This window comes from Aspergillus tubingensis (genome assembly GCF_013340325.1).
Source record: "Aspergillus tubingensis WU-2223L DNA, scaffold_6, whole genome shotgun sequence".
NCBI lineage: Eukaryota > Fungi > Ascomycota > Eurotiomycetes > Eurotiales > Aspergillaceae > Aspergillus > Aspergillus tubingensis.
In genome coordinates this window covers 2,609,078-2,632,803 of record NW_023336280.1, presented here as the reverse complement: position 1 = coordinate 2,632,803, position 23,726 = coordinate 2,609,078, and the positions used below count along the sequence as shown (strand labels likewise).

Genomic DNA, 23,726 nt, shown 5'->3' with positions numbered 1-23,726 from the left:
AATAGTAATGGTCGAATCACAATGACAGACACAGAATAGAGACAGTGTGTGGAATGGAATGTCCGGAGTGAAACCCGTACTTTTTTGTTCTTGACGGTATCTCCGACCCGACGCCCGCCGCCAAAAGGGAAAGCTCGACTTCCCCCCAAGGCTGATCCATTCCCATTAACCTTAAACCCTGGATATATTTTCCCCTCCAGGCAGCAAAGGTCAAGCAAGAAACAAGTAATGATGATGATAATGGTATTGCTGACGACATGAAGAGGAAGTAGTAAAGTAGCGTGGCAATAACAGTAAGTACTTTGTACTTACTACTAAATTTTACGCAGTCTACATGTCTAATAAACTAATCATCTACTACTACCATCCAAGTTGCTCTGTGCGTGCCCAGATAACTAAGATGGCCGTGCCAGGTTTGGGGGTGGGAAGGGAAGGGAGAAGGAGGGGGGGCAAAGGATGGAATGTCAAAGCAAAGTCAATTGAATGGATTTATTCGATCTGTTCCACAACCAAAGCATAAGGGAAAAAAGAGTGAGAAGAAAAAAAAAATGTGAGAGGAGAAAAAAAAACGCGAGAGATTCCGTGGAGGTGCCTGTGGATGATGGCCAATGATAGGAAGTGGAAGGACCCACTATCCGCCAGACTTCGCATCCGAAAGATTGAAAGTTGCTGGGCGAGGGATTCCGTGATTGGGTTCTGTTTGGATTAATTATTAATTACCAACAAATACGGAGTAACTTCATGAGATCAATTAAAGGGAGAGTTTTGATTGTTTGATGTACCTTGCAATGTATTAACAATTTATATACAAAGGAACCAATTAGTTGAGAAGACGTTGCTACTCTATATTGATTCATTGAGAAAGACAGTACTTACTATATTCTCGACCGATAGACCAGGCTTACTTACCTACAATACCTACTTCCCGGCTGCGACATTTCACTCCCTCAAATCCCGACGGACTTATCACCACGCGCCATCCATATCAGGCCATGACAGTACTCCGTACTACTAATTCCACCTCATCCCGGTCTAAAACTGCCACTAGCGCCGTTCCAGTAAGCTACCGCCTGGTCCACGTTCCAGATCACACGATTCCCTTTTCCCCCCAGTCACAAGTATTAAGCCAGCCATGGGCCAGGCTGACGTTTCCCATACTAATCTCCGCCTATGTACCAGAATAGCCCACCAACCACACGTAGCAAATATCATCATGAGATTAAGTGTCAACCAACTAGAAACATCATGTACACTCGTAACCAAACACCTAACTAGACGGCCCGTCCCATGTCAAGCCAATCCATCCCAACGCACCGGGTGAACCTTCCTCAAACGCCTTTCCCAATCCCATGTCCAACTATCTACGGATTTACTCGTCATCCTGACCTTCCGACTTCACAATCGTGGTCCGGCTATCGTCGTTCTCATCCTCTTCTTCGATGATACTAGGCTCCAGTGAGAAGCCCCGCCGCATGGTCCCGGGCTCAATGGATGGCCGCACACTACCAGACCGGACGCTCATGTTCGACCGCACGCTCATAACATCGCTATCGCCTTCTTCCATGCCTTCGCGGGCTCGCCCGCTGGTCGGGCGTCCCCCATGAGCCGCAGCCAGAAGCTTGAGGACTGCGTTCTTGACCTTGACGAGCGCGTTCCGCCCGGCGGCCTCGGCGGCCACGCCTTCCTCGATCGCCTCATCCAGCAGCTCCTTCACCTCCTGCGCCAGTTCCTTATTCTCCGGCGTGATTTCCGCCTGGGCACTGCGAACGCTGGAACTGAACGGATCCTCGCCTTCAGGAGCCCGGGACCCGGACCGCGAGGGAACGACCGGAGGAGCGATATAGAGCTTGCTCATAAGGGAGAAGAGCAGCTTCTTCTCCTCCTTGGAGCAACGGTTGGTGCCGGTACTGATCCCTAGCACCCGCTCGAGGATATCCTTGACCAGGGCGAGGTGGACAAAACCGCAAGCATTGGCGTTGGCCGGACCACCCGCAAGAATCCTCTCCCCGCCCAATCCGACAACCCGCCGCTCATCAGTCCACTCAGCCAGCATACCCACAACGCCGGTCATCAATGCCTTCAGCTCCCGCTGGCCCACCGACTCATCAATATCACCGTCACTGTCTTCCTCAGCCTCGAGCGAGTAATATTCTTCGGCGGCATTCAGCGTGGCCCGGATCACGGGAACCGCGACCTTTCGCATGTGCTGGGTGTTTTCCAGTCGTGAATGGCAATACACGGGGAAGAAGTAGGCCAAGGCCTGTCTCAGCGCAGGGTTGTCCCGAGTACGAGGATGGAAGAAGGAAAGGATAAGTGACTGCAGGAGAGTCTCGACGGAAGTCTGGTTATATTCCTGAATGGCGGGGGGGATGTTCGCCCCCGCTGGCGTGAACGTGTTTGTGAGCAACAATTTCGAGAGCGCTGTAGCGGCAGCTGTTTGCACGCTGTTAGGCGAGCTGGACTTCAGTGACCGAGCAAAGACCTTCAACAATGGCTTCTGGAAAACTGGCGGCGCCACGGTCTCGCCGTCATCTTGTTCCACAGGCACAAGCAACGTGGGATGCGTTGTCAGCATATCACACAAGATGTGGATGGCAGTCACCTGCAAAGCCTCGTGGCCCTTGCTGAAGCAGTGGATGAAGAGAGTCATGTTTTCCTCAGCCAGAGTCTGTAGAATCGTTAGTAGACCATTGTAAGCACTTCATAGAATTGTTCCTACCTTATCGAGTAGACAGCAAAGACCCAGACACTCAAGACCCCTCTCACGGATAGGGGCCTCGTGGCTTCGAACGGCAGGCACGACGAGGTTGTTAAGCATAGTCACCAAGTTCATGTTGGCCTGGAGGTTGCCCTCGACATTCTGCAGCATGCACTGCGCAATGTGCAGACATTTCATATTGACCATGATCTCCTTCAGTACCTTCGCTTTAGCCTCCTCTTTGTTGAAAGGCTTCTCTTCTTCGGACTGAGGGGTCTCGGATCGGTGGCGGGTGGAGCTGGCATCGCTGATTTCTGACCTTGCAGACACGAAGCTGTCCTCAGTCACAATAGTGTCGTGGACTTCAGCAATGGCTTCCAGAACAACGCTACAGAATTCCTTCTCAGCAGCAGCGTTGGGGCCGCAAACACATCGCAGGGTCTCGACAGCAAGCTTCGTGCACTCCTGAGGGAGTTCCGGTACGGCAAGCGACTCACGCAGGAGGGAGAACATCTTGCGCCGTCCAACTTCATCACTGTAGTCCAGAGTCATGGAGATATGCAGCAACTGTTCCACGATAAATTCTTGCTCCACGGAATCGTCATCATTAGCATCACCAGTCTCTTTGGCGATCTTCTTCCGCTGCAACAGCTCGGTCATATACTTGTGTAGGTAAAACGCAAGGGCTGTGACTTCGGGCATCTTCTCGTCTGCAAGCTTGTCGTACTTCCCTTCATTCTCAACGCGGCAGAAGTCGCTGAAAGACCGGATCATGAAGGCCGATTCTGCGGTAAGGTTCTCCCAGAAAGGCTCGTCGAAAACAACCGCCTCCCGATAATCCGGGCGACCCTCCCAGAAGCTACGCATGGCTTCGTGTGCAATTCCAGACTCTACTCCGGAGTTGACAACATCAATTCTCTCGAGGAGCTCAAGCAGCCCGTTGAAGTTCGGTGGGGAGCGTTGGCCTGTAGGTCCGGCTTCGGGGTCGTTGTTGGTGCCAGCGCAGTCTTCAACCCAGCGGTCGTAGAACAATTTACCCGTGGCTTTGCGAACGCTCTCGTCACGGTCACGGAGACCCCATCGAAGAAGCTTCTCTCGCATAGACAGCGACAAATGCCGGAAGTCACCTAGGGTGGGAAGGAGACGCGAGTACAAGGCACGTCGAGTAGCGGCATCGAGATCGCGGGCTCGTTCCAGGAGATATTTCAGGGTACCCGGCACCAGAGGGAGGTTGATGAGTAGGGTCTTTCGTACATCGGCACTGGTATCATTCTGCATAATATCGATGAGTCGCTCGAGCACGGCCTTGCTGTCATCGTCATCTTCGTCATCGTTTCCTGCGAGACGGCCAAGTCCCATGACAGCCTGCACTCTTACGGCAGGCTCCTTGTCTCGAATGCGCTTCACAAGGCCGCCGCGAATGGCGTGATATTGGTCGTCGTCTATCGTTTCGAGGGAGTTGACAATGTGGGCGATGATTTGAGTGGCACGAAAGCGGACCGTCTTGTCTTTTGTTGCTAATAATGGGACGATTATGTTGATCAGGCTGGTTGTCAAGCGGGAAGTGGGCGTTTCAGGCGAATTTTGCATATCTTCATCGTCATCATCTGCGGCATATAGTTCTGCATCTTTCTCGGAAGCCAATGCCAGGAATGCGCCAAGAAAGCGTAGGATGCGGTCTCCGACCGGCTCTGATTTCTTGATAGGGAGAATGCGCAGAACGCAACGGCCGACCTCCGTATTGAACTCCGTCTCGGGCAGAGTCTCTTCCATAGGAAGCGTCCACTCTGCCTGGGACTTGCTTCCATCCTTCTTGGAGCTCTTCTGGGATATGCCGCAGCAAGCTTCTTGGAGCTTCCTCAGTCGGACAACGAGTTTCCGATGTCCGGTTGTCGAGCGCTGCGCATCGGCGAAAAGAGAGCATACATCGCGGCGCAAAGTGGGAATAGCCTCTGGAAGTGAAGGCTCCTCGGGGATAGTGAAAGACGGGGTCACTGAGCCTGCGCGCGAGGGCTGAGCGGAGGTCTTGCGCGTAGCGGTGGACGTTGAACGGGCGGATCGGCCAGGCATGGTGGCTCAATGGCGGGGTAGATGTCTCGTCTCAGACAGTTCAGTAAGGGGTCGGGAGTCAATAGTTGTCATAAATCATCCTAAATCCGTTGCATCGATGGATCTTAACGCGTCGTCCGTCCAAAGCGTGTCTGGCGTGTGCAAGAGTTCGATGTGTTCAGGAGAAAGACTGATGCTGTTCCGATCCAAACATTGCGGAGGCTGTCACGGGGCTGGATAAACAAACAGCCCAAACGGGAAGGCTGATAAGGGCTAGGGCTGCACGTGGTTCAATCAACAGAAGATTACTGGGCTGTACGAGAAACATGCAGTTCACACTGAATGTGATGTCATTACACTGAACATGCACAAGACTGAGCTTAACATTATCCTTTTCACGGCTAGCAACATATAAACACAATACAATACAGCTGCTAATGTCAGCTCCATCATGGAATGTCCAGTAAAGGCAGTGAAAGCAATCACGCCATCGACCACGTGACGTAGCTTACTAACACCGATCATCGGCATGCGGACAATCCGGGGAATCGCTGCGTTCCTCCCTCAGCATCCAGGCGTTCTGGGTTTGACGATTAGCGAGCCATTGACAGCATGTTTCGTCAGAGTATCCGTCGATTCGGCACAACGGCCCTCCGCGCCGCGGAGGCGTCGACAACCTCCTACAATGTCCGGGTATCCAAAGCCCAGGGCTTCACCAACGGCCTCACGGAAGGTATATGCACCCATACCCGGCAACTCAACCGCATAACTAACCCTCCACCTTAGCAATCGGCAACACCCCCCTGATCCGACTGAAGAAGCTTTCCGAAGAAACCGGCTGCAACATCCTCGGCAAAGCCGAGTTCCAGAACCCCGGAGGCAGCGTCAAGGACCGCGCAGCTCTATTCGTCGTCGAGGATGCAGAGCGAAAGGGCCTCCTGAAGCCCGGCGGTACGGTAGTGGAAGGCACGGCAGGAAACACCGGAATCGGACTCGCGCACGTCTGCCGCTCCAAGGGCTACAAGCTCGTCATCTACATGCCCAACACCCAATCGCAGGGCAAGATCGACCTGTTGCGTCTCCTCGGCGCCGAAGTGTACCCCGTCCCCGCTGTCGCATTCGACAACCCGGAGAACTACAACCACCAGGCACGCCGGCACGCCGAGTCCCTGGACAACGCCGTCTGGACTAACCAGTTCGACAACACCGCCAACCGCCAGGCGCATATCGAGACGACCGGTCCCGAGATCTGGGCGCAGACGAACGGTCAGATTGACGCTTTCACCTGTGCTACGGGTACCGGTGGTACTTTGGCTGGTATTACGCGCTACTTGAAGACCGTCAGTGACGGGAAGGTCAAGAGTTTCCTTGCCGATCCTCCGGGTAGTGTGTTGCACAGCTATATCCAGAGCGGTGGGAACTTGGTCGAGCGCTCCGGTAGCAGTATCACTGAGGGTATTGGCCAGGGTCGTGTCACGGATAACCTGCAGCCGGATATTGGTCTGCTGGACGGATCGCTTAACATTCCTGACGAGAAGTCGATTGAGATGGTGTATCGCTGCTTGGATGAGGAGGGTCTGTACCTCGGTGCCAGCTCGGCGTTGAATGTGGTGGCCGCGCAGGAAGTGGCGAAGAAGCTGGGCAGGGGTAACACCGTTGTTACTATCTTGTGTGATGGTGCTTACCGCTATGCGGACCGGTTGTTCTCCAACACGTGGTTGCAGACGAAGGGACTGCGTGGCGCGGTGCCGAAGCACTTGGAGCGCTATGTTGTGCTGCCTTAGATGTAAATCAGTTATCAATTTGTGAATAGATATGATGTATGCTAGAACGGACTCTTTGAACTCGGCTTCGTAGTAGTAGTAGTAGTAGTAGTAGTAGTACTTTAATGGGACTCATGATGATACTACCCGTGACCCGCTAGGATGTAGTAGTATATATATCCACACCACATAATGAACTCAACACACCCAACTCCAACATTCATAGAACTGAAACCCAAACACTCTCATTACTTACTCTTAGAATCAATACCAACTCACACATAATAAACATTTAAAGTAGTAGGTAATGGCATGGCATCATCAACGCCCAGGAATCATATAGTAAAAATAGCCAAAGCATCTAAAGTTATCTACCGTTACAACGAAGTTGCGAACAGTTATATATATATTTACTAGTCGTTATAAACTACAAATCAAGAATCATACTTCGTAGTATACTACTTGATGAATATATGAGCGGTACTAGTAGTACCTCTAATTTATATCATTGTTGACTTGACGTCATTACATACTTCGATACTACAATCCAAGGATATAATTAGTGAGTGCGAGTCTACATTTACCAGCCCACTACTATACGAGTAGTAACACCGCTGCAAAGAGATCTATTCTATCTGTACACAGTAGTAATAATATACAATGAGTCGAGTCAAGACCATCCATCCATCCATCATCCCCACCCCTCTCCCACAACCACAAACCATGAAGTCTATCAACATCAATCAATCAACATCATCCGAAATAGAAAAGAGATAATGAAGTAAACGCCATAAAATGCACCCAACCCAAACGCCACCCATGAAAAACAAACACAACCCACATTACACCCTCCCTTTCCCCCCCAGCCCTCCCATTCTCTCCTTCGAAGAAAACTCGGGAAATACCTCAATCATCCTTCTCCGGCATCCTCATATAAGCATCAATCGCCGCACTGAACGCCGCAAAGCCCGCACACCCCGCCGCCGCAGCCTGGGGACCAGCCTTCGCACCGAGAATCCCACCAGTAATGCAACCCGCCGCGACCGAGTTCGTAAGATCATTCTTGGCCCGCAAGCCCTCAATACAGCACTCAGTGCCAGAGTACAGCGCACCCACGACACCGAAGTTCTTCGCGCTAGACCACGACCGCTGGCCCATGTCTTTGAATCCCCTCCGCACTTGCTCTTTCCAGGGGAGGTCGGCGATCGCTTTGCCTTGCGGGGTGAAGGTGGAGTCGTAGGACATCTACACATATACCATGTATCTGTTAGTTTGGTTTGGTTGATTTTGGAAGATGGAAGGGTATGGGGATAGGGATGGGGGGCAGGCGTACGCTAGCCATGAACAAACCGAATACACCACCCAGACCGAAACCCATTGTTCCGGCCATGACGGTCTTCATGGGGCAGGATTCCATGGCGGAGTACATCTACCATCATTATTAATGCGTTAGCTTGGGTTTACTGATGAGGAGGGAGAGGGTAAGGGGTAGGGAGGAAGTGTACCATCTTCACCATGGCTTGTTCTTGCTCGCTCATGCCCTGCATGTTGGGTCCTGCTGCGCCGGGGGCGCCGCCGAGGCCGCCCATCGGCGTGGTCATGCCAGCGGGGTTCATTGTGTATGTTGTCTTAGAGTCTGAGGTATGTGGTGGAGCTTGAGGAGTTTTGGTAGGGAGGCTGGAGTGGTGGAGGAGCTCCGCGACACGGTGGTAGTGAGTGGTGTAGACAGACGGCCGATTATCGCATCCCCCGGACTTTTTGCGGAGATGGCGACGGGCGCAAATTTATTTTTACGGGACGCGGGAGGTGCCAGAGTGGCAATGTCACGTGATATCCCGGGATTTCACGATACTATACGGATACTATCAACTACCTCTACTAATATAGAGCAAGATCTCTAATTCTAGGTAATAAGTAACTGTTTTTACAGCCAGTACATTCTGACATAAATACATTCTAAAACATTGCAAGAAGGTAAAGAGTGAAATCAACGCTCATCGTAAAGGGTATTGCAACATTCATAACCCTGCGTTAATCCGTCGGTCTCTGCTTGGTCGCACATATCGTGTCCATATTTACAATAGCATTGGAAGAAATAAATCGAAAGCCGTAATCGAACGGCACATTCAGAGTAATCGAGCAATCAGTCACGCTTGTCGTCCTTGTCAATCGGCGAATAGGGTTCCTTTCGTTCGGGGGAGAGACTGCGCTCCCATTCGGCCATCAGGTTGGACGCGGTCCGGGTCAACTTCGAGGGCGCCAGCTTGGTAATGGCTGGCCAAGGGATACCGTCGGATACACTGGGATCGGGGACAATAGACTCGTGCAGGGCGCGCCAGTCGCCAAAACTAGTGCCAGTCAGCGTATCACTGTCAAGGGCCAAGACGAGGACAGATGCCTACGAAAGATATAAACACTGGTTAGGACCTACCTGGTACTTGTACGTGGACTGCTGCTCTGCGTCATCGGCGACTGGTCCTGCTTCGACTCCAACGTGGAGCGGCTGGATGACGGTGTGTGTGTCTTCTTCGGCGAGTCCCACTCCCAGTTGTCTTCAACATCGGGGATGTGGGAGCCGCCCTGTTCGATCCGCCCGCTTGGGGTACTGGAGGCTCCGCGAGCGCTCCGGGACTTCTGCCCAGCTGTATCAATGCCGAATTCACTCCAGAACGACGCGTCAATGTCCGCCGAGTTGGAGTCTTTACCAGAATAATTCGTCCCCGCGCGTGACGTTCTGCCCCCCTGCATGGATAACCGGTCTCTGCTTCGCGATGTCGAGCTGGATGAATCCCGCTTGCGTACGGGAGGTACGCCCCGGGATTCGGTCGCACTGATGCCCTCTTCTCCCACGGTCGCTTGTCGGATATCCTCCAAGAATGTCCAGAGTCCCTCGCGCAGGTCGGACGCCATCTGCTTGCCGGTGCGCATCAGCGCCTCGCGAGACGGAGGAGGCATGGTGTTTCGCCACTGCGCGATCATGTCCTCGGTGGGCTTGGAGGAGTCGCCGGAACCTGCACTGCGCTCAACAGACGACGGCAGAGTGGCTGACCGGGGAGACCGACCGATACGACCATTCGCCGAGTTGGTCTCCGACTCCGATGCGGCCCTGCCGTCTCCAGAAACCGACACCGGCGACAGCAAGGACAGGGTCCGGGTGTGAGAGCCCCGGAACACCCGTCGTCCATTGGCTGAGACGGTCGTGCCTTGAGTTGCAGCTGCGCGCAGACTGTGGCGGCGATCCAGCTCCCGGCTGAGTCGTGCGTGCGCCAGCGAGGGGCTCGCGGAGCCGCTCAGACTGGGGTCTCGACGATGCGAGCGCTCCGGAGTCTGATCGGGGGATCGCAGCGGGATCAAAGGCTCTGCCCGATAGCTGATCTCCGCTCGCTTCTTGGTCCTCTCGGACGAGGCCCACTGCTTCTTCAACGAGTCCAGCTCAGTCTCCGCACGATGGAGCTCCTCCCGCAGCTCCAGCACTCTTCTTTCCTGCGAGGCGATGGCAGTCAACAGTCCGGAGCCATCATCTTGTTCGTCAAAGGCCAGGGGAGCTCCCAGATGGGGGATCGGCGAGGGGTAGGCGGAGGAACGAGTCACGGGCGTCATGGATCCAGGGGAGGCAACACTCGCACTAGGGTCGACGGTGGCGGGCGGCGGGATGTTGATGGGGAAGTTCAAGGTCAGTCGTTTGGCGTGTCGAGCAGCACCATTTGGACGTGCTGGTAGAGAGGATCGCTTCGACTGAAGGGTAGTTCGATCATGCTCAGTGGGAGGGTTTGGGTGGTGGTGGGTGAGGTGGTCGGGCGACGACAGCTGCAGCAATGTCTGGGACGTTTCCGGAGCCATTCCCGCCCTGCCCGTTCCCGGGGAATCCCCCATGACGGACCAGCGTACTGAGGATGGAAACTTCGTTGATCAGACAGGCCTGGGGAGTTGGTTACAGAAGCTGAAGCGACAGAATCATGGCAAAACCCTGGAGAGCCCGGCAGGAAGGATAGAAACAATCGATCAGGGGCCCGGGAGTCAGTCAGATGAATGCTCCAGGGGGGGCGGGCACGAGGGAGAGGAATTGGCTGATAAGAAAGCTAAAGAATGTATGGGGCCAATCAGCCGCATAAACAAATGGTAGCCGTTTAAGAGGCAGAAAAGGAGGAGATTGAAGAAAGAGAATAGAAGAAGGTCAGTCAGGGCAAGGGAAAGAAGGAAAAATAGAAGAAACGGGGCCGGGAAGCAACACGGCCAAGAGAGAAGGAGTGTAATCAAATCCCATCAAATAAAAATGCGAAGAGCACGAGCACGAGAGGAAAAGGTCTGGCCGAGGGCACGAAAGTATGGCTAAGAGCCAACGGGTCTTAGTGAAGGTCACTAAAGCCACCAAGTTGGCGGGCGAAGGAGGGAAGTGGATGGGCTCCAGCGGGTCGCAACGCGCATCCCTTCCGCCTGCAGTCTTGCGTTTCACCGCGTTCTCATTTCTCTCATTTCTCTCATTTCTCTTCTCTTTTCTCTTTCAGGGGGTGATGGGTGTGGTCCATGGAAATTACTAACCCGGTAGTTAGATGAGGATGGACACTGCAAAAAGGTGCATACCCAGCATAGATAGTATATGATTATCTATCTACATGATCATCCATCACATTTCATTATCTTTCCCTGCTGCACGATGCGGGGAGACATGCACGCAAGGGGGAACATTTAAACAGCATGATCAATGAGGATCATCCTCCCCTCCCTCATGTGGTTGACAGGCCCCAACGTGATGCCAATTTACCTGCAACTGCTTTCTCCCTACGTATTTATCTACTTCCCGCACACTTCTCTCATCTCCCAAATTACTGCTCCTATTTTTAAACTTCGTATCGTCCCGACCCGTCTTCTCGGAGTCTGGATGGCCTGCTCGGCTGGTATTTCCGTTATTACTTTGTACCATCATGTTGTTCCTAATATACATCACGTAGGAGATTTAATTTTTTTTAATTTTAAATTTTTTCATAGAATTGTGGTTACCCATACATGCAGCAAATACATGCAGGTCGCAGATCGCCTCAGTTCCACCAACACCAGCTATAGTTCACACAAAGTCCATACACTGTCCAAGATTATCCTTCCATCCAAAACAACAACAACAAATTATCACATCATCAAAATGAACGAAAGAAAGAAAAGCAGCAAAAGACCTATCTATCAGAACAGAATTTAGTACACATGCTCGCCCGAAATATAATCATCAGAAATGAAACTCGTCGCGCAGATTCGGAGCTGAGCCATCGAGCCAGTCCCACGGGTTGTGCCACGCTGCCACACCAGTTCGACCAGCACCTGGCCTCCAGCTTGGCCCCAACCCACGGAGCCCAATGCAGCAAGGAAACCGTACCAAGCGAGGGGAATTATGCAGAAATGAAATCAATAGGTGCAGCATACAACAAGCCCATGGACCCAACATGTAAACGCCCCGGGAACCGATTTTGTACAGATAATAAAAATAAAACAAGGTCAAAAGAGAAGACAGAGAGCCGCAAGGGACCTGTCAATAACGTCAGGGATACAAGGAGGAGTTTAGATCCCCGGCCAGCGGTTGCGGAGGCCTTCAGACCATCGTTGATAGAGCACATCCGACAACTGCTTCGTGTGCTCCATCCCCGGCACTTGCTGGCCCGGGAGATTCGCCAGCTGCGCCGGCTGCAGGTTGGGCTCGGCCACTGCCGCACTCTGGCGGCGCCGATGGCTTTTCAGATGTGGGTTGTTTTGTGCCAGAACCAGTCGCGGCCTCTGTGGGGATTCGGCCGGTGGAGCGGGTGGGACGAGGCTGGCCAGCTTGGGGTCGCTAGAGTAACCGCCATTTCATCAGCTTCCCTTGCCATTCGCTGCAGGAAATATCGCCACTTACCCTTGCAGTCGCTCCGTCATCGCCCTCACGATGTGATACAGACCCTCAGGGTCGATCATTTCCAGATCACTCCACGCCTCGGCCAGCCGGGAAATCGCCTCGCGCTTCTCGTCATCTCCCGTCGTGCCCAACACCTCCTGACAGGCAAGTCCCACCGCCTTGCTGTATGCGCGACGGCCCAGCTGTGCTTCCTTGCTGTTGGGCTCCGAGAAGAGCGTCTTGGGACTGGCATTTTCGTCCGTGTAGGAATACTGCGGGGGGTATGAAGCGTCGGCGGGGACCTTATCCGACACCCGACGGAATTGACGAACGGTCGAGGGACTGTTCCCAAAGCTCATGTCCACCCCCAGAGGTTGCTTCACCCCGCTGGATCGTCGCTTGGCACGCCGCAAGGATGGACTGCGTTCGGGGGCCGGTGCCCGTCTGACGGCGGTATTCGTTGCATGCTTCGGTGGAATAGGTGGGCTAGAGATGTGCAAGTCGTCCATCAGCTCGGAGGCTTCATCAAACACCCAGTCCTGGGGTTCCGGCTCGTTCTCAAAGTCGTCGGGCTCTTCGCGGATAGCCATCGTGAGAGCTTTCACGGTATCAAAGACCCATCCGTCATCATCATCCAGGTTCCGAATCGTATTGCTGCAGCAAAGTAGTTAGCGGATGTGATGTGTGTTCGGGGGCGGGCCACATACAGAGACTCTGCATAATACTTCACTTTGTGCGTCACACCCCGACCAGCATCCCAATCCTGCCTCCGGTGAATCAGTTCCTGTAAAGCCTCCGTTTTCCCCGCATTGCGGATGAACTTGTGTCTCAGAAGCTCCTTGGCGCTCGGTCTTCGGTCGGGGTCCTTGGTCAAGCACTGTGCAACAAAGTCCTTGAAGGTGTTGCTATAGTCGTCGCCTTGCAAGCGGGGGGCGGGTTCCTTAGGAATCAAAAAAAGCACTTTCATGGGGTGAGTGCTGGCGTGTGGCGGCTCGCCGTTGATCATCTCGATCGCCGTAATACCCAAGGACCAGATATCCGCTTTGTAGTCGTATCCAGCCTGCTGGATAACTTCGGGCGCCATCCAGAACGGCGTGCCGACAAAGGTGTTGCGTTGGGATTTGATATTGATTAATTGTGCGGCCACCCCGAAATCCGCCAGCTTGACCTTTCCGGTATGCGACAGAAGTACATTGGCGGCTTTAATGTCGCGGTGGATCTTGCCTTCGCTGTGCAGATAATCCAGACCCAGAAGCAGTTGCTGGCAAATAATGGCGACGTGGGCTTCGTTAAAAACGCCGGGTTTCAGCTAGAAGTGGTTAGCGAAGCGCACCCAGATTCGACAGGTCACTCATGGATTACCAGGTCCAGACAGGATCCACCACCGAGATACTCCATCACAATCCACAGCTTATGACCTCTCAGAAAACTCGCCTTGTATTGCGTCACGAATTGGCTCGCACAGGTAGCGAGGACGGAGATTTCCTGCTGGATTTCTTGGATATCATCTTCACTGGATTCGAGATCGATCTGTAGCAGCGGGCGCATGTCAATAAATGGATACGTTCACCGGGCGAAAAAGCCATGCAGAGTCACACGCACATGTTTAACCGCCACAATCTCTCCGGTAGCCTTTTCAATGGCCTTGTACACCGTTCCAAAACTTCCACCTGCAGGTGCAAACGGTCAGTTCCCGATGCGATTGCCTCCACTGACACATTCCGCAGGACCACTCACTTCCCAGCTCCTCCAGCATCTGATAATGACCTGACATGTCGTCCTCCATGGTTATCGTGCAGGAGGTCTCCTCCACGGATGAGACAGCGACGACGTGAAAAGTGGAGAGAGAAAAATAGAAAAGAGGAAAAAGGTGAGCAGGGACCACACACACACACAACTCAGCACACAAGGGGCAACCCGCACAGCCAGCCAGCTGAATTAATCCTGTGAATACAAGATATACACGCTGAGCCGAACAAATTCGAGTGAACCGACCTTGGAGAGCGGAGGGATGGAGGAGCAATCAACGGGGAGCTGAGGCTATCTACCAGGGACTCCTCCATTCAAGGACCAGCCCGTCGCGCATCCGGTGGTCGGCAGCCGCTCGCTCCCATGGTTCGCGGCAGACACAACAGGCGGTAGCTCATGGCAACCATGGTTCCCGCTGCTTCTTCCCCCTCACCGCCTGCCGCTGACCGCCGGACTCGGATTATTTGGTTTGCCGGCGTGTCAGATCACATGCTGCTTTCTTTCCCTTTAACTATAACTTGCTCCATGATTAAGCTTCTGACCTCCGAAAATAATGACATGGAATAAGACCATGTCTTACACTGACATGTGTAGTCTTCTTTGATATTTAGCTACTCAGCAGCCACTTCACGAATACGATCGGGGTTCGATCGTGCATCTCATCGACGGGGGGCCTAAGAGTTAAATTACTTTCCCCGCATAGCCAGCCACCTTTGCTCTCTGCTAAATATAACCTAGACTCACTATGGTGGGTTCGTTTTCTCGGAAATCTTGGAAACCTGGCTATCTATCTACGAAATTCCGGATGCGACAACTTAGCTTATGCAATATCTTCGCCACATCTGTGTAACTCGACAAGGCCACCAGCATCTGGATGGTACCCTACACAGTGTACTCCGTAACGCTATATTCACCATAATCCATTCTTACGGCCCCCGGGTTGGCATTACCAAATAACAGGATATCTACATGCAATAGAATTTCTAGTTCCAACTATTGAGAACTACTAAAAGTAAATCTGAGTTTAATGTTGAACCGAATATGTTGAACATTACCGAGTACAGTACTTTTGTGCTCACCCGAACTACAAATGGAGTTTTCGGTCTGTAACTAACATACTTATTAATATACTTCAGTCACTCTTAGTTACTAAATGTAGGTATGATTTTGAAGAGAATAATCAATACTACTATGGGCCAGGTCAGCTGTAGGCTCGGGAACCGAGGAGTCCGTGTGACCGAAGCTACCGTGGATCGTTGATGTATATCCTCCGTAGCACTAGTCAGGAACTGTAGGTCTGGAATCTCGGAAGGCGCGATGCTAGGGGTATAACTTTTTCAGTAGCTGACATTTAACCCCTCATCTCCTCCCGTTCCCTGTACTCTATTCAACCAAACACCCCACCGTCGTATCGGCCGAATATTCCACCATGGGGTTGTTGTTCAACTCCCACACCAACCAGCTACTCCTGCTGCTAACGGTCCTGGCAGCACTCACATTCGTCACCTCCAGGGTTCGTCGCTATTTTATCCGCCGCGAATTTACACGCCGCCATGGCTGCCAGGAACCGCCCAGTGTCAACAAGGATCCTTTCCTAGCACTCGATCAAATCTGGACCTCCGTTCGCTATTTTCGAGAGTACGTTTCCCTGGAGAAAAACGCTGAGCGCTACCGCCTCTATGGGGATACATACGCCTGGAAATTACTGCTGGGGCACTACAGAGTCTTTACTATGGAGCCGGAGAATGTAAAATCGGTCTTGTCAACGAGTTTCAAGGATTGGGGTCTGGGTCACCGTCTTCCGCATTTTGAACCGCTTCTCGGTAAAGGTATTTTTGACACAGATGGTGAGCACTGGGCTACGTCTCGTGCCCTCATCCGGCCCAGCTTCACCCGCGACCAGGTTGCGGACCTGGCAATGTTCGAAGAATTGATCCCCGACCTCTTTGCCCAGATTCCTCGTGATGGAGTGACGGTGGTGGATCTGCAGGATCTCTTCTTTCGCTACACTATCGATTCAGCCACCGCATTCCTCTTCGGTCAATCGGTCGCCAGCCTGAAGATGGACCAGTCGGAGCTTGGCTTTGCTCAGGCCTTCAACTACTCCCAGGAGGCCATTACATTACGATTCGTTCTGGGCCCATTAGGCAGAATCTTCCCCCACAAGAAGGCGGATAAATGCTATCGTTTATGCCGGGACTTCGCTGCGCGGTTCGTCGAGGAGGCAGTCCAAGCAGCCCAGTCCGAGGGAGCCGATGGGACTTCGGAGACAAAGCATGAGAGGTATATCTTCTCTCATGAATTGGCACGACGCACCTCTGATAAACGCCGCATTTTGGACGAGCTCATGAACGTTCTGCTTGCCGGCCGTGACACTACTGCCGGCCTTTTGAGCAACATGTTCTTCATGTTGGCTAAGCACCCAGAAGTCTGGGACAAGCTGCGCCAGGAAGTAGCTACCTTGGAGGGCCGATTGCCCTCGTATGAGGAGCTTCGTAACCTGAAGTATCTCCGATGTTGTATGAATGAATGTGAGTAAACCGCTGCTGTGATTTTGCACCATAGCTCGTCTCTGACAATCTATCAGCATTACGATTGCATCCAGTTGTACCAGTAAACGGGCGCATCGCACTGAGAGATACAGTATTGCCGAAGGGAGGAGGCAAGGATGGTCGCTCGCCGGTCTTCATGCCTGAAGGGTCTACAATTGAGTACAATGTATATGCGATGCACCGGCGGAAAGATATCTATGGACCCGATGCAGATGTTTTCCGCCCTGAGCGCTGGGAGAATGGACAATTGCAGCCTCGCTGGGAATACCTTCCCTTCAATGGAGGACCACGCATTTGTCTCGGTCAGCAGTATGCGCTGACTGAAGCTGGATATGTCACTGTTCGCATGGCCCAAGAATTCCGGACCTTGAAGGGCCAGGATCCAGGACCGTGGGAGGAGGCATTGACCTTGACTCTGTGCTCACGGAATGGAACGAAGGTGTCTGTCACACCGGCTTGAATAGAAAAGTTTGCCTGTTGTTTTTGTAATGCTTAGCTTATTGTCGAGTGCCATATCAATAGCCAGACTGTCATGTTGTTTTTAGCCTCTACTTTTACACTTCAAGCACCTTACGTATGCTGAATGGCTTAGAAGGGGATGTGGCGGTAAAACCCTCCAACCCGAGTTTTGTGGACATTGTAAATGACACATCACATCAAATAGATGAGTTTACATATGCATCTTGGCCCTGGCTTGTATTCCAGTCTTGATAACCGTCTGCTCCCGTGACTCATCCCATATAGTACCGGGATCGGTCTCCGAACCCCGATTCATATACCGAGTCCGCATACAACCAAGGACAACTGCTGCTTTGATTCTAGCTTCATTCCTCCCTAGAGAATTATCAGAATACATAGCAATTTAAATATTCCCCAGATAAATTATCATTAAGTAGATTCTCGAAATTGCATTACATTATCTATGAGTCGGGTATCTCCGGCACACCTAGTGTATCGGTATCCGGCGTTGCCGAACCCCGATAATCATGAGAGCAGACCATTCCATCACTCTCACCCCTCTTTACTTCTTCTATATTGTGATACAAACCATAAACAATATTTATCTGGGCGGTGAGTTTATTATCGTGTTCAAGTTACGAGTATATGCCCAGAATGGCCCCTCAATCGTACGGACGGGTATGTTCAGCTCACCCACTATCTACATCTTGCTTACCAATGCGGGCGAACAGGCTTGTCTAAATTGCTCCAAGTCCAAATGCAAATGCGTTGACCGACCAGGAAGCCAGGGGTGTGAAAGATGTTACCGGCTGAACAAGACGTGTCTGCGAGGCACCTCAACCAGAGCGATGCAGTCCCAGAAGAACAATACTGCCGCGCGCATTGCTCAGCTAGAAGGCAAGCTGGATGAGCTGGTGTCATCTCTTCAGCCACAAAACCCACCAAGCACTTCTAGCAGTTCTGTTAGAAACTCTCTTTCTACTCCAGCATCTGATTCCAGCTCTCCTACTACATATGGAGATTATAATATCCCTGCAGCATCGATATCTAGTTCGGACAGCTTGGAGTCTTCACCGGAAGAGTCGCTAGACATATTCCGCACTCACATGCTTCAGTATTTTCCCTTTCTACATCTTCCCGGAGACGTGCAATGGATGCGTCAGGAGCGGCCTTTTTTGTTCCTCTGCATCATGGCGGTGACGTGTCCATCGATACCGACCAAGCTCGCCTTAGGAGAGAAGATCAGAAAGATTGCTACAGAAAGAATGTTCCTTTCTAGTGATCCGGGTGCAGTGAACCTTGATCTTCTGCTAGGTCTTTTGACAGTTCTAGCCTGGGGCTACGATCACTTACTACACGACACCGCATTGGGACTGCCGCGGTTTACTCAGCTCGCCATAACGGTTGTTTACGAATTGCGTCTCAACAAGCCAATTCCTGATGACACCAATGTCCTTACTGCCGGACTCGGCGGCTGCGCCTCATCGAGGGCACCAACGCGGACGCTCGAGGAGCAGCGAGCAGTCCTAGCATGTTTTATTTTGAGCTCCATGTAAGTCTATTGCACTCCTTTACGTGGTTATGCCTAACACAGCTAGTGTATCGACATGCCTTGACAACATTCAACCAATGCAATGGACGTCACATATGGAAGAATGTCTCGAAGCTCTGACTCGGAAATGTGAAACGCCGCTTGACGAAGTATTCGCTCATCAAGTCCGACTGCACCGTATTGCAAGAGAGGCGGAGCATATCCGAATTGCGTCGACGGCGGTTCCGGCAGCGTTTCACCTTACTGCTTTGCAGAGGAAGGTCAACGAGGTCAAGCAGAGTATAACACCTGACTTGCAACATAACAGTGAGTAGATCATTGATTATACCATCGTCAGGACTTTGGCTCATGCTGAACAGGCCTATTCCGTGCGTCGACGTACTACACCGAATTGAGCATCCATGGCCTCGTCCTCTCAAAAAAGCAAGACATCCCAGACCTACAAAGACTCGAAGGACTCCACGCATGTCTCGAAACCGCCAGATCAGCATTAGATAGCTTCTTCCAGATATCATCCACCGACGACTATATCGGAATTTCATTCCCCTTCTTCAACTATCTCGCGCGGAGCATCCTAGTCATCATGACACTGTCAACGATGAACGACCCCATCTGGGACACAAGCCTGGTGCGATCGACTGTGGACGTTCTATGGATCTTGGACCGCCTGATCAACGAGGTGCAACAAGCCAAGGCGTCGAGATGTGAAGAGAATGAGTCAGCCAATGGATTTTTGGACAAGTCAACCAAGAAACTCCAGTCGCTTCGTGCCTCTGCATGCGCCGCGCTGATGCCGGCGAAGCCGCAGCAGCAGTGTAGTAGCGTTGCCAAAGCGGCCGAGGATGACTTGCAGGTGTTGCGCATGTTTCAGGCCTACGAGTTGATGGACGCGGGGTTAATGGCTAGTTTCATGGAGGGAACAGCTATCTTCGATGGATTTTATTAGCTGATATCAATATCCCAAGTTAACCCTAATCTATCCCCTCACAATCTCCCCATCACCTATACTAGTTTACTCCTCAAAACTAGTCGAATGCGCAATCTCCCTCATGGCCTCCAAATTCTCCCTAACCCCCTCAATCTTCCCCGAAAACCTCTTCCAACAATCCGGCCCCAACACCACCCTCAAAAACCCCTTATCAGCAATCCCCTCCGCCAACCCATTCCCATCCACCACCTCCAGAATCCTCTGCGCCGCCTTCTCCGGATCCCCCTCTTGACTCCCATCCTTCGCCTTGATCAACTGCAGCGCCGCCTCCACCGGCGTCCCCACATAATCCTCACTCAACCCCGCCGCAGGCGCCACAAACGCACTGAAGAAGTTTGTCCGGAAGTACCCCGGTTCAATTAGTAGAACGCGGATCCCGAAGGGGTGGAGTTCTTTAGATAGGGACTCTGTCATGCCTGTCCCCAGCACCATTAGCATATACCCACACACAGACACACAGATATCATCACATCATCGATACGACAAGATAAAATGGGACATACCTTCCAATGCAAACTTCGACCCCGCATAAACCGCACACCCTGGCGCACCATCCACACCCGCACTACTGCTAACATTCACCACCGTCCCGGCCCCTCTCTTCCTCATGAACGGTAACACGCCCTTCAACACCCTTATCGGACCATACACATTCGTATTGAACTGGGACTCAATCTCCGCTTCGCTCATGTCCTCGATACTCCCTAGCAGGGAGTATCCCGCATTGTTGACGACTACGTCGATGACCCCGTCTGCGTGTGTGTTGATAGCACTTTGGATGTGCGTGGGGGTGGAAGGGTCGTTCACGTCCAAGGGAATCCAGATCCCCCCCAGTGAGGTGATTTCCGGTTGTAGGGTCGATGCGGTGGTGGTGTTGCGCGCTGTGGCGAGGACGCGGTGGCCGGCGCGGAGGGCTGCGAGGGCGAGGGAGGCGCCGAGGCCGGAGGATGTGCCGGTTATGAGCCACGTTTGGGGCATTTTTTCTTAGTTTTTTGGGAGGGGATTGGGGGGAGGTGGTGGTAGTAGGAAGTAGGAATGTGTGTTGCTTTTATACTAGGTGGTGTGGGTGGAGATGGAATAGCTAAGCTTATCTATGGCCCGTGTCTAGTGCATGGATTGGTGATCCTCCGGGGATTGAAGGTTAATGCCTTTTACTCCGATGGGGCTGGATGGTAGGTGCGGAGTTTGCGGAGTTAGATGGGATCATATCCGCATAATGTGGAGGTTAGAAGTTGGATGGAGTGGATGTGGGTTTGGTAGAGTGGTTTATGTTGTATACTCTGTGGTGTATTGTGGTTGATGTGCTATGTATATGGTGAATTGTATGAGGATTGTCCCTGGTATGGACAGGGATATGTGTTTGGTTGATAATGAATTAGCTGCTTGCATGTCGAGATGGCTGAATCTTGCAAAAGGAACAAGGTATAGTAGGAATGGATATAGGGGCTAGGCTTTACCCCTCTCATTCTCCATTGACGGGACAGATTCATATCGTTGCTAAAATCTCACGTCAGATTGATTTTGGAACGAGGGATGAACTCGGTGGCCTCGTAGTGAATATTACGTATACTTTGTGCAAAGAAGGTTGGTGCTCATTATAGTTTACGCTGCTTCAGGCTCAAATAATCTCCAATTTTAAAGTATGATATCATGGTAACTCCAATATGCTGCAAATCTAAATGTACTTGTAGGGGTTCAGGATTCCATTCTGTAGCCATGATTAGTACCGCAGCATCCATATTCAGCAGAGTACTCACCGGGTCGTATAGCCCCTTCAGCTGCTTCATCAACTTCACCATGGTATCATTCTGGCTGTATCCGATAAACTCCTTCTTCGCAAGACCGAGACCATGCTCGGCACTGATGCTGCCATTCCGCTTCTGGATCCACTCGTACACCCAAGGCTCAATGGCCTTCTCGACCTCCTTGTTGTACTGGCGAACCGAGATGTTCAGGTGCAGGTTGGAGTCACCCATGTGGCCGTATCCCACAACAGCACGGACAGGGAACGAGTCGTCGTCGCCAACGAATCCAAGCTTCGTCAGACGCTCCTTGCAGTCCTCGACCAGCTGGTACAGCTCCGGCAGAGGAATGGAGACGTCATACTTGTAGGTGCCACCCAGGTGGCTCAGCGCCTCCGTGATACCCTCTCTCCAGCGCCAGATGGCGTGGAACTGGGTCTCGTCCTGAGCCAGGACACCGTCCGCAACGATGCCCTCGCCCATAATGTGCTCCAGGAATCCCTCCAGCTTGGCCATGTCGTGCTCAGCGTTGGATCCACTGGTCTCGACGAGACAGTAGAAGGGGTACTCGCCTTCCAGGGGATACTTGGTGCCGGTGGACTCGTGGACGAGCTTCTGCGTGCGGCCGTCCATGAGCTCAAAGGCGGAGAGAATCTCGGACAGGTGGCCCTTGGCTTCCTGGTAGGCCTGGCGGACCTGGTCGTAGCTCTCGAGACCAAAGTAGGCGACGTTGACGGCCTTGGGACGAGGGGGGCACAGGATGGACACACCAGTGATGATACCGATGGTGCCCTCGGAACCAATGAACAGCTGCTTCAGATCGTATCCCGTGTTGTTCTTGCGCAGGGTCGACAGAGAGTCGACGACGGTTCCGTCAGCCAGAACAGCCTCCACACCGAGGACGGTGCCGTGGAGACTGCCGTAGCGGAGGAGACGCAGACCACCAGCGTTGGTAGCCACATTGCCACCGACATGGCAGGAACCCTTGGCACCCAGATCCAAGGGGAACAGGTGGTTGCGCTCAGCGAGGTACTGATCGGCAACCTCCAGGATGACACCGGCATCGACAACCAACACACCAGAAGCCTCATCGAACGAGCGAATCTGGTTCATGCGAGACAGGTTGATGACAATTTCATCGAACACCGGCACGGAACCGCCAACCAATCCGGTATTGCCACCCTGAGGAACCACCGCCAACTTCTTCTCGTTACAGTATTGCAGCACCTTGCTAACCTCCTCCTTTGTCTGGGGCTTGAGAACCAGTCTCGTGTGACCGCGGTACTTGCGCATCCAGTCGCTGTTGAAAGGCTCGATATCGTCGGCCGCGTCGGCGGTAACGCCATCGATCACGGCGGACTGGGCGCCCAGCAATTCCTTGAAGAAAGCCACATCGTCGGCGGAGATTTCGGCGAACTTGGGATCCCGCTTGAGGTTGGGGTAGGCGTTGCTGGTGTACTTGATCTCCTTGGTCGCATTGGCCGCGGAGGTGACGCTGAAGGCGCGGGCGGCAGTGGTCGCGGGAGACGGGGCGCAGACGGACAGAGGACGCAGCAGAGAGCGAGGCTTGGGCACGCGAGCCCGTCGGAGGGCGACGGAGAGGTTCCTGACACCGGACATGATGGGTGGTGGTGGTGAGGAAGACGGAGAAGAGCCAAAGGCTATATCTGAAAGTCTAAAAAGCTTACCGGTCGGAGTTGTGGAGGTCCTCCGGTGGTGCTTCCGTCCCGTCGGAAGGGCGGTATCGGCCTGTACGGCGGAGATCTCGGTTTAACCTATGCTCCCTGGATTGGAATGTTGGAGAGGAGGGTGACAGTATCCCGCGGATAATCGGGATGAATGGCCATTATGATGACGATGCTGCCCTTGTCTGAATTGAAGTTGAGTAACCAGTGACGTTATGTTAATATCCCTTGATATTGAGTAGCGCGACCGGGATGTGTGACTGGTGGAAAGATGAGAATCCCAGTTGTATGGGGTTGGACCAATTGATGCAGTATGAGATGGTAATTCCAGATAGTCACTCAGCAATTGACATTCAAGGCCAATGGAGTGTCATGATAACCAATTGTGATAGTATTGTTGGTGGATGAAACTGAGGGCAAGGGACTTCCCAAAAAGGAATCGAGGCAAAGCACGAGGTGCCAAGCCCCGCATCAATGCAGCCTCACAAATAGAAAACAGTACATTCATTTCATGTCCAGTTGGGGATCAATTGTGCCTGGCCCATTACGCTGTGTCTCGACCCATCCATCCCGATCAGTTCACCGTACAGACTCTTCCACGAAGAAAATAGAACAGTAAGAGACTCACCCGT

General features: G+C 52.5%; 9 protein-coding genes across 9 annotated transcripts; 3 read left to right on the top strand and 6 right to left on the bottom strand.

Annotated features, from left to right (window-relative positions):
- Nucleotides 1-1,369: 1,369 nt before the first annotated feature.
- AtWU_04621 (condensin subunit YCG1) lies at nt 1,370-4,768 on the bottom strand (the record flags this gene model as incomplete). Its single annotated transcript, XM_035499732.1, has 2 exons — nt 1,370-2,668; nt 2,720-4,768. The coding sequence occupies 2 exons, from the start codon at nt 4,766-4,768 to the stop codon at nt 1,370-1,372; spliced, it is 3,348 nt and encodes a 1,115-aa protein (XP_035355625.1).
- A 591-nt stretch (nt 4,769-5,359) lies between these two features.
- Nucleotides 5,360-6,531, top strand: AtWU_04620 (cysteine synthase A; the record flags this gene model as incomplete). The annotated part of the gene is made up of 2 exons (XM_035499731.1): nt 5,360-5,480; nt 5,534-6,531. 2 exons carry the CDS (start codon nt 5,360-5,362, stop codon nt 6,529-6,531), a joined length of 1,119 nt encoding a protein of 372 aa, XP_035355624.1.
- An 885-nt stretch (nt 6,532-7,416) lies between these two features.
- On the bottom strand, nt 7,417-8,126 carry AtWU_04619 (translocation channel protein TIM22; the record flags this gene model as incomplete). Its single annotated transcript, XM_035499730.1, has 3 exons — nt 7,417-7,755; nt 7,844-7,939; nt 8,016-8,126. The coding sequence occupies 3 exons, from the start codon at nt 8,124-8,126 to the stop codon at nt 7,417-7,419; spliced, it is 546 nt and encodes a 181-aa protein (XP_035355623.1).
- A 527-nt stretch (nt 8,127-8,653) lies between these two features.
- Nucleotides 8,654-10,383, bottom strand: AtWU_04618 (vacuolar protein sorting-associated protein 1; the record flags this gene model as incomplete). The annotated part of the gene is made up of 2 exons (XM_035499729.1): nt 8,654-8,858; nt 8,942-10,383. 2 exons carry the CDS (start codon nt 10,381-10,383, stop codon nt 8,654-8,656), a joined length of 1,647 nt encoding a protein of 548 aa, XP_035355622.1.
- Nucleotides 10,384-12,057: 1,674 nt separating this feature from the next.
- AtWU_04617 (STE20 family serine/threonine-protein kinase) lies at nt 12,058-14,153 on the bottom strand (the record flags this gene model as incomplete). The annotated part of the gene is made up of 6 exons (XM_035499728.1): nt 12,058-12,325; nt 12,389-13,021; nt 13,075-13,676; nt 13,730-13,897; nt 13,970-14,037; nt 14,105-14,153. The coding sequence occupies 6 exons, from the start codon at nt 14,151-14,153 to the stop codon at nt 12,058-12,060; spliced, it is 1,788 nt and encodes a 595-aa protein (XP_035355621.1).
- A 1,392-nt stretch (nt 14,154-15,545) lies between these two features.
- Nucleotides 15,546-17,128, top strand: AtWU_04616 (cytochrome P450; the record flags this gene model as incomplete). Its single annotated transcript, XM_035499727.1, has 2 exons — nt 15,546-16,647; nt 16,704-17,128. 2 exons carry the CDS (start codon nt 15,546-15,548, stop codon nt 17,126-17,128), a joined length of 1,527 nt encoding a protein of 508 aa, XP_035355620.1.
- Nucleotides 17,129-17,654: 526 nt separating this feature from the next.
- AtWU_04615 (fungal specific transcription factor domain-containing protein) lies at nt 17,655-19,625 on the top strand (the record flags this gene model as incomplete). Its single annotated transcript, XM_035499726.1, has 3 exons — nt 17,655-18,679; nt 18,726-18,985; nt 19,039-19,625. The coding sequence occupies 3 exons, from the start codon at nt 17,655-17,657 to the stop codon at nt 19,623-19,625; spliced, it is 1,872 nt and encodes a 623-aa protein (XP_035355619.1).
- Nucleotides 19,626-19,691: 66 nt separating this feature from the next.
- On the bottom strand, nt 19,692-20,645 carry AtWU_04614 (putative short chain oxidoreductase/dehydrogenase; the record flags this gene model as incomplete). The annotated part of the gene is made up of 2 exons (XM_035499725.1): nt 19,692-20,083; nt 20,171-20,645. 2 exons carry the CDS (start codon nt 20,643-20,645, stop codon nt 19,692-19,694), a joined length of 867 nt encoding a protein of 288 aa, XP_035355618.1.
- A 697-nt stretch (nt 20,646-21,342) lies between these two features.
- On the bottom strand, nt 21,343-23,029 carry AtWU_04613 (FAD-binding oxidoreductase; the record flags this gene model as incomplete). The annotated part of the gene is made up of 2 exons (XM_035499724.1): nt 21,343-21,375; nt 21,425-23,029. The coding sequence occupies 2 exons, from the start codon at nt 23,027-23,029 to the stop codon at nt 21,343-21,345; spliced, it is 1,638 nt and encodes a 545-aa protein (XP_035355617.1).
- Nucleotides 23,030-23,726: the final 697 nt, after the last annotated feature.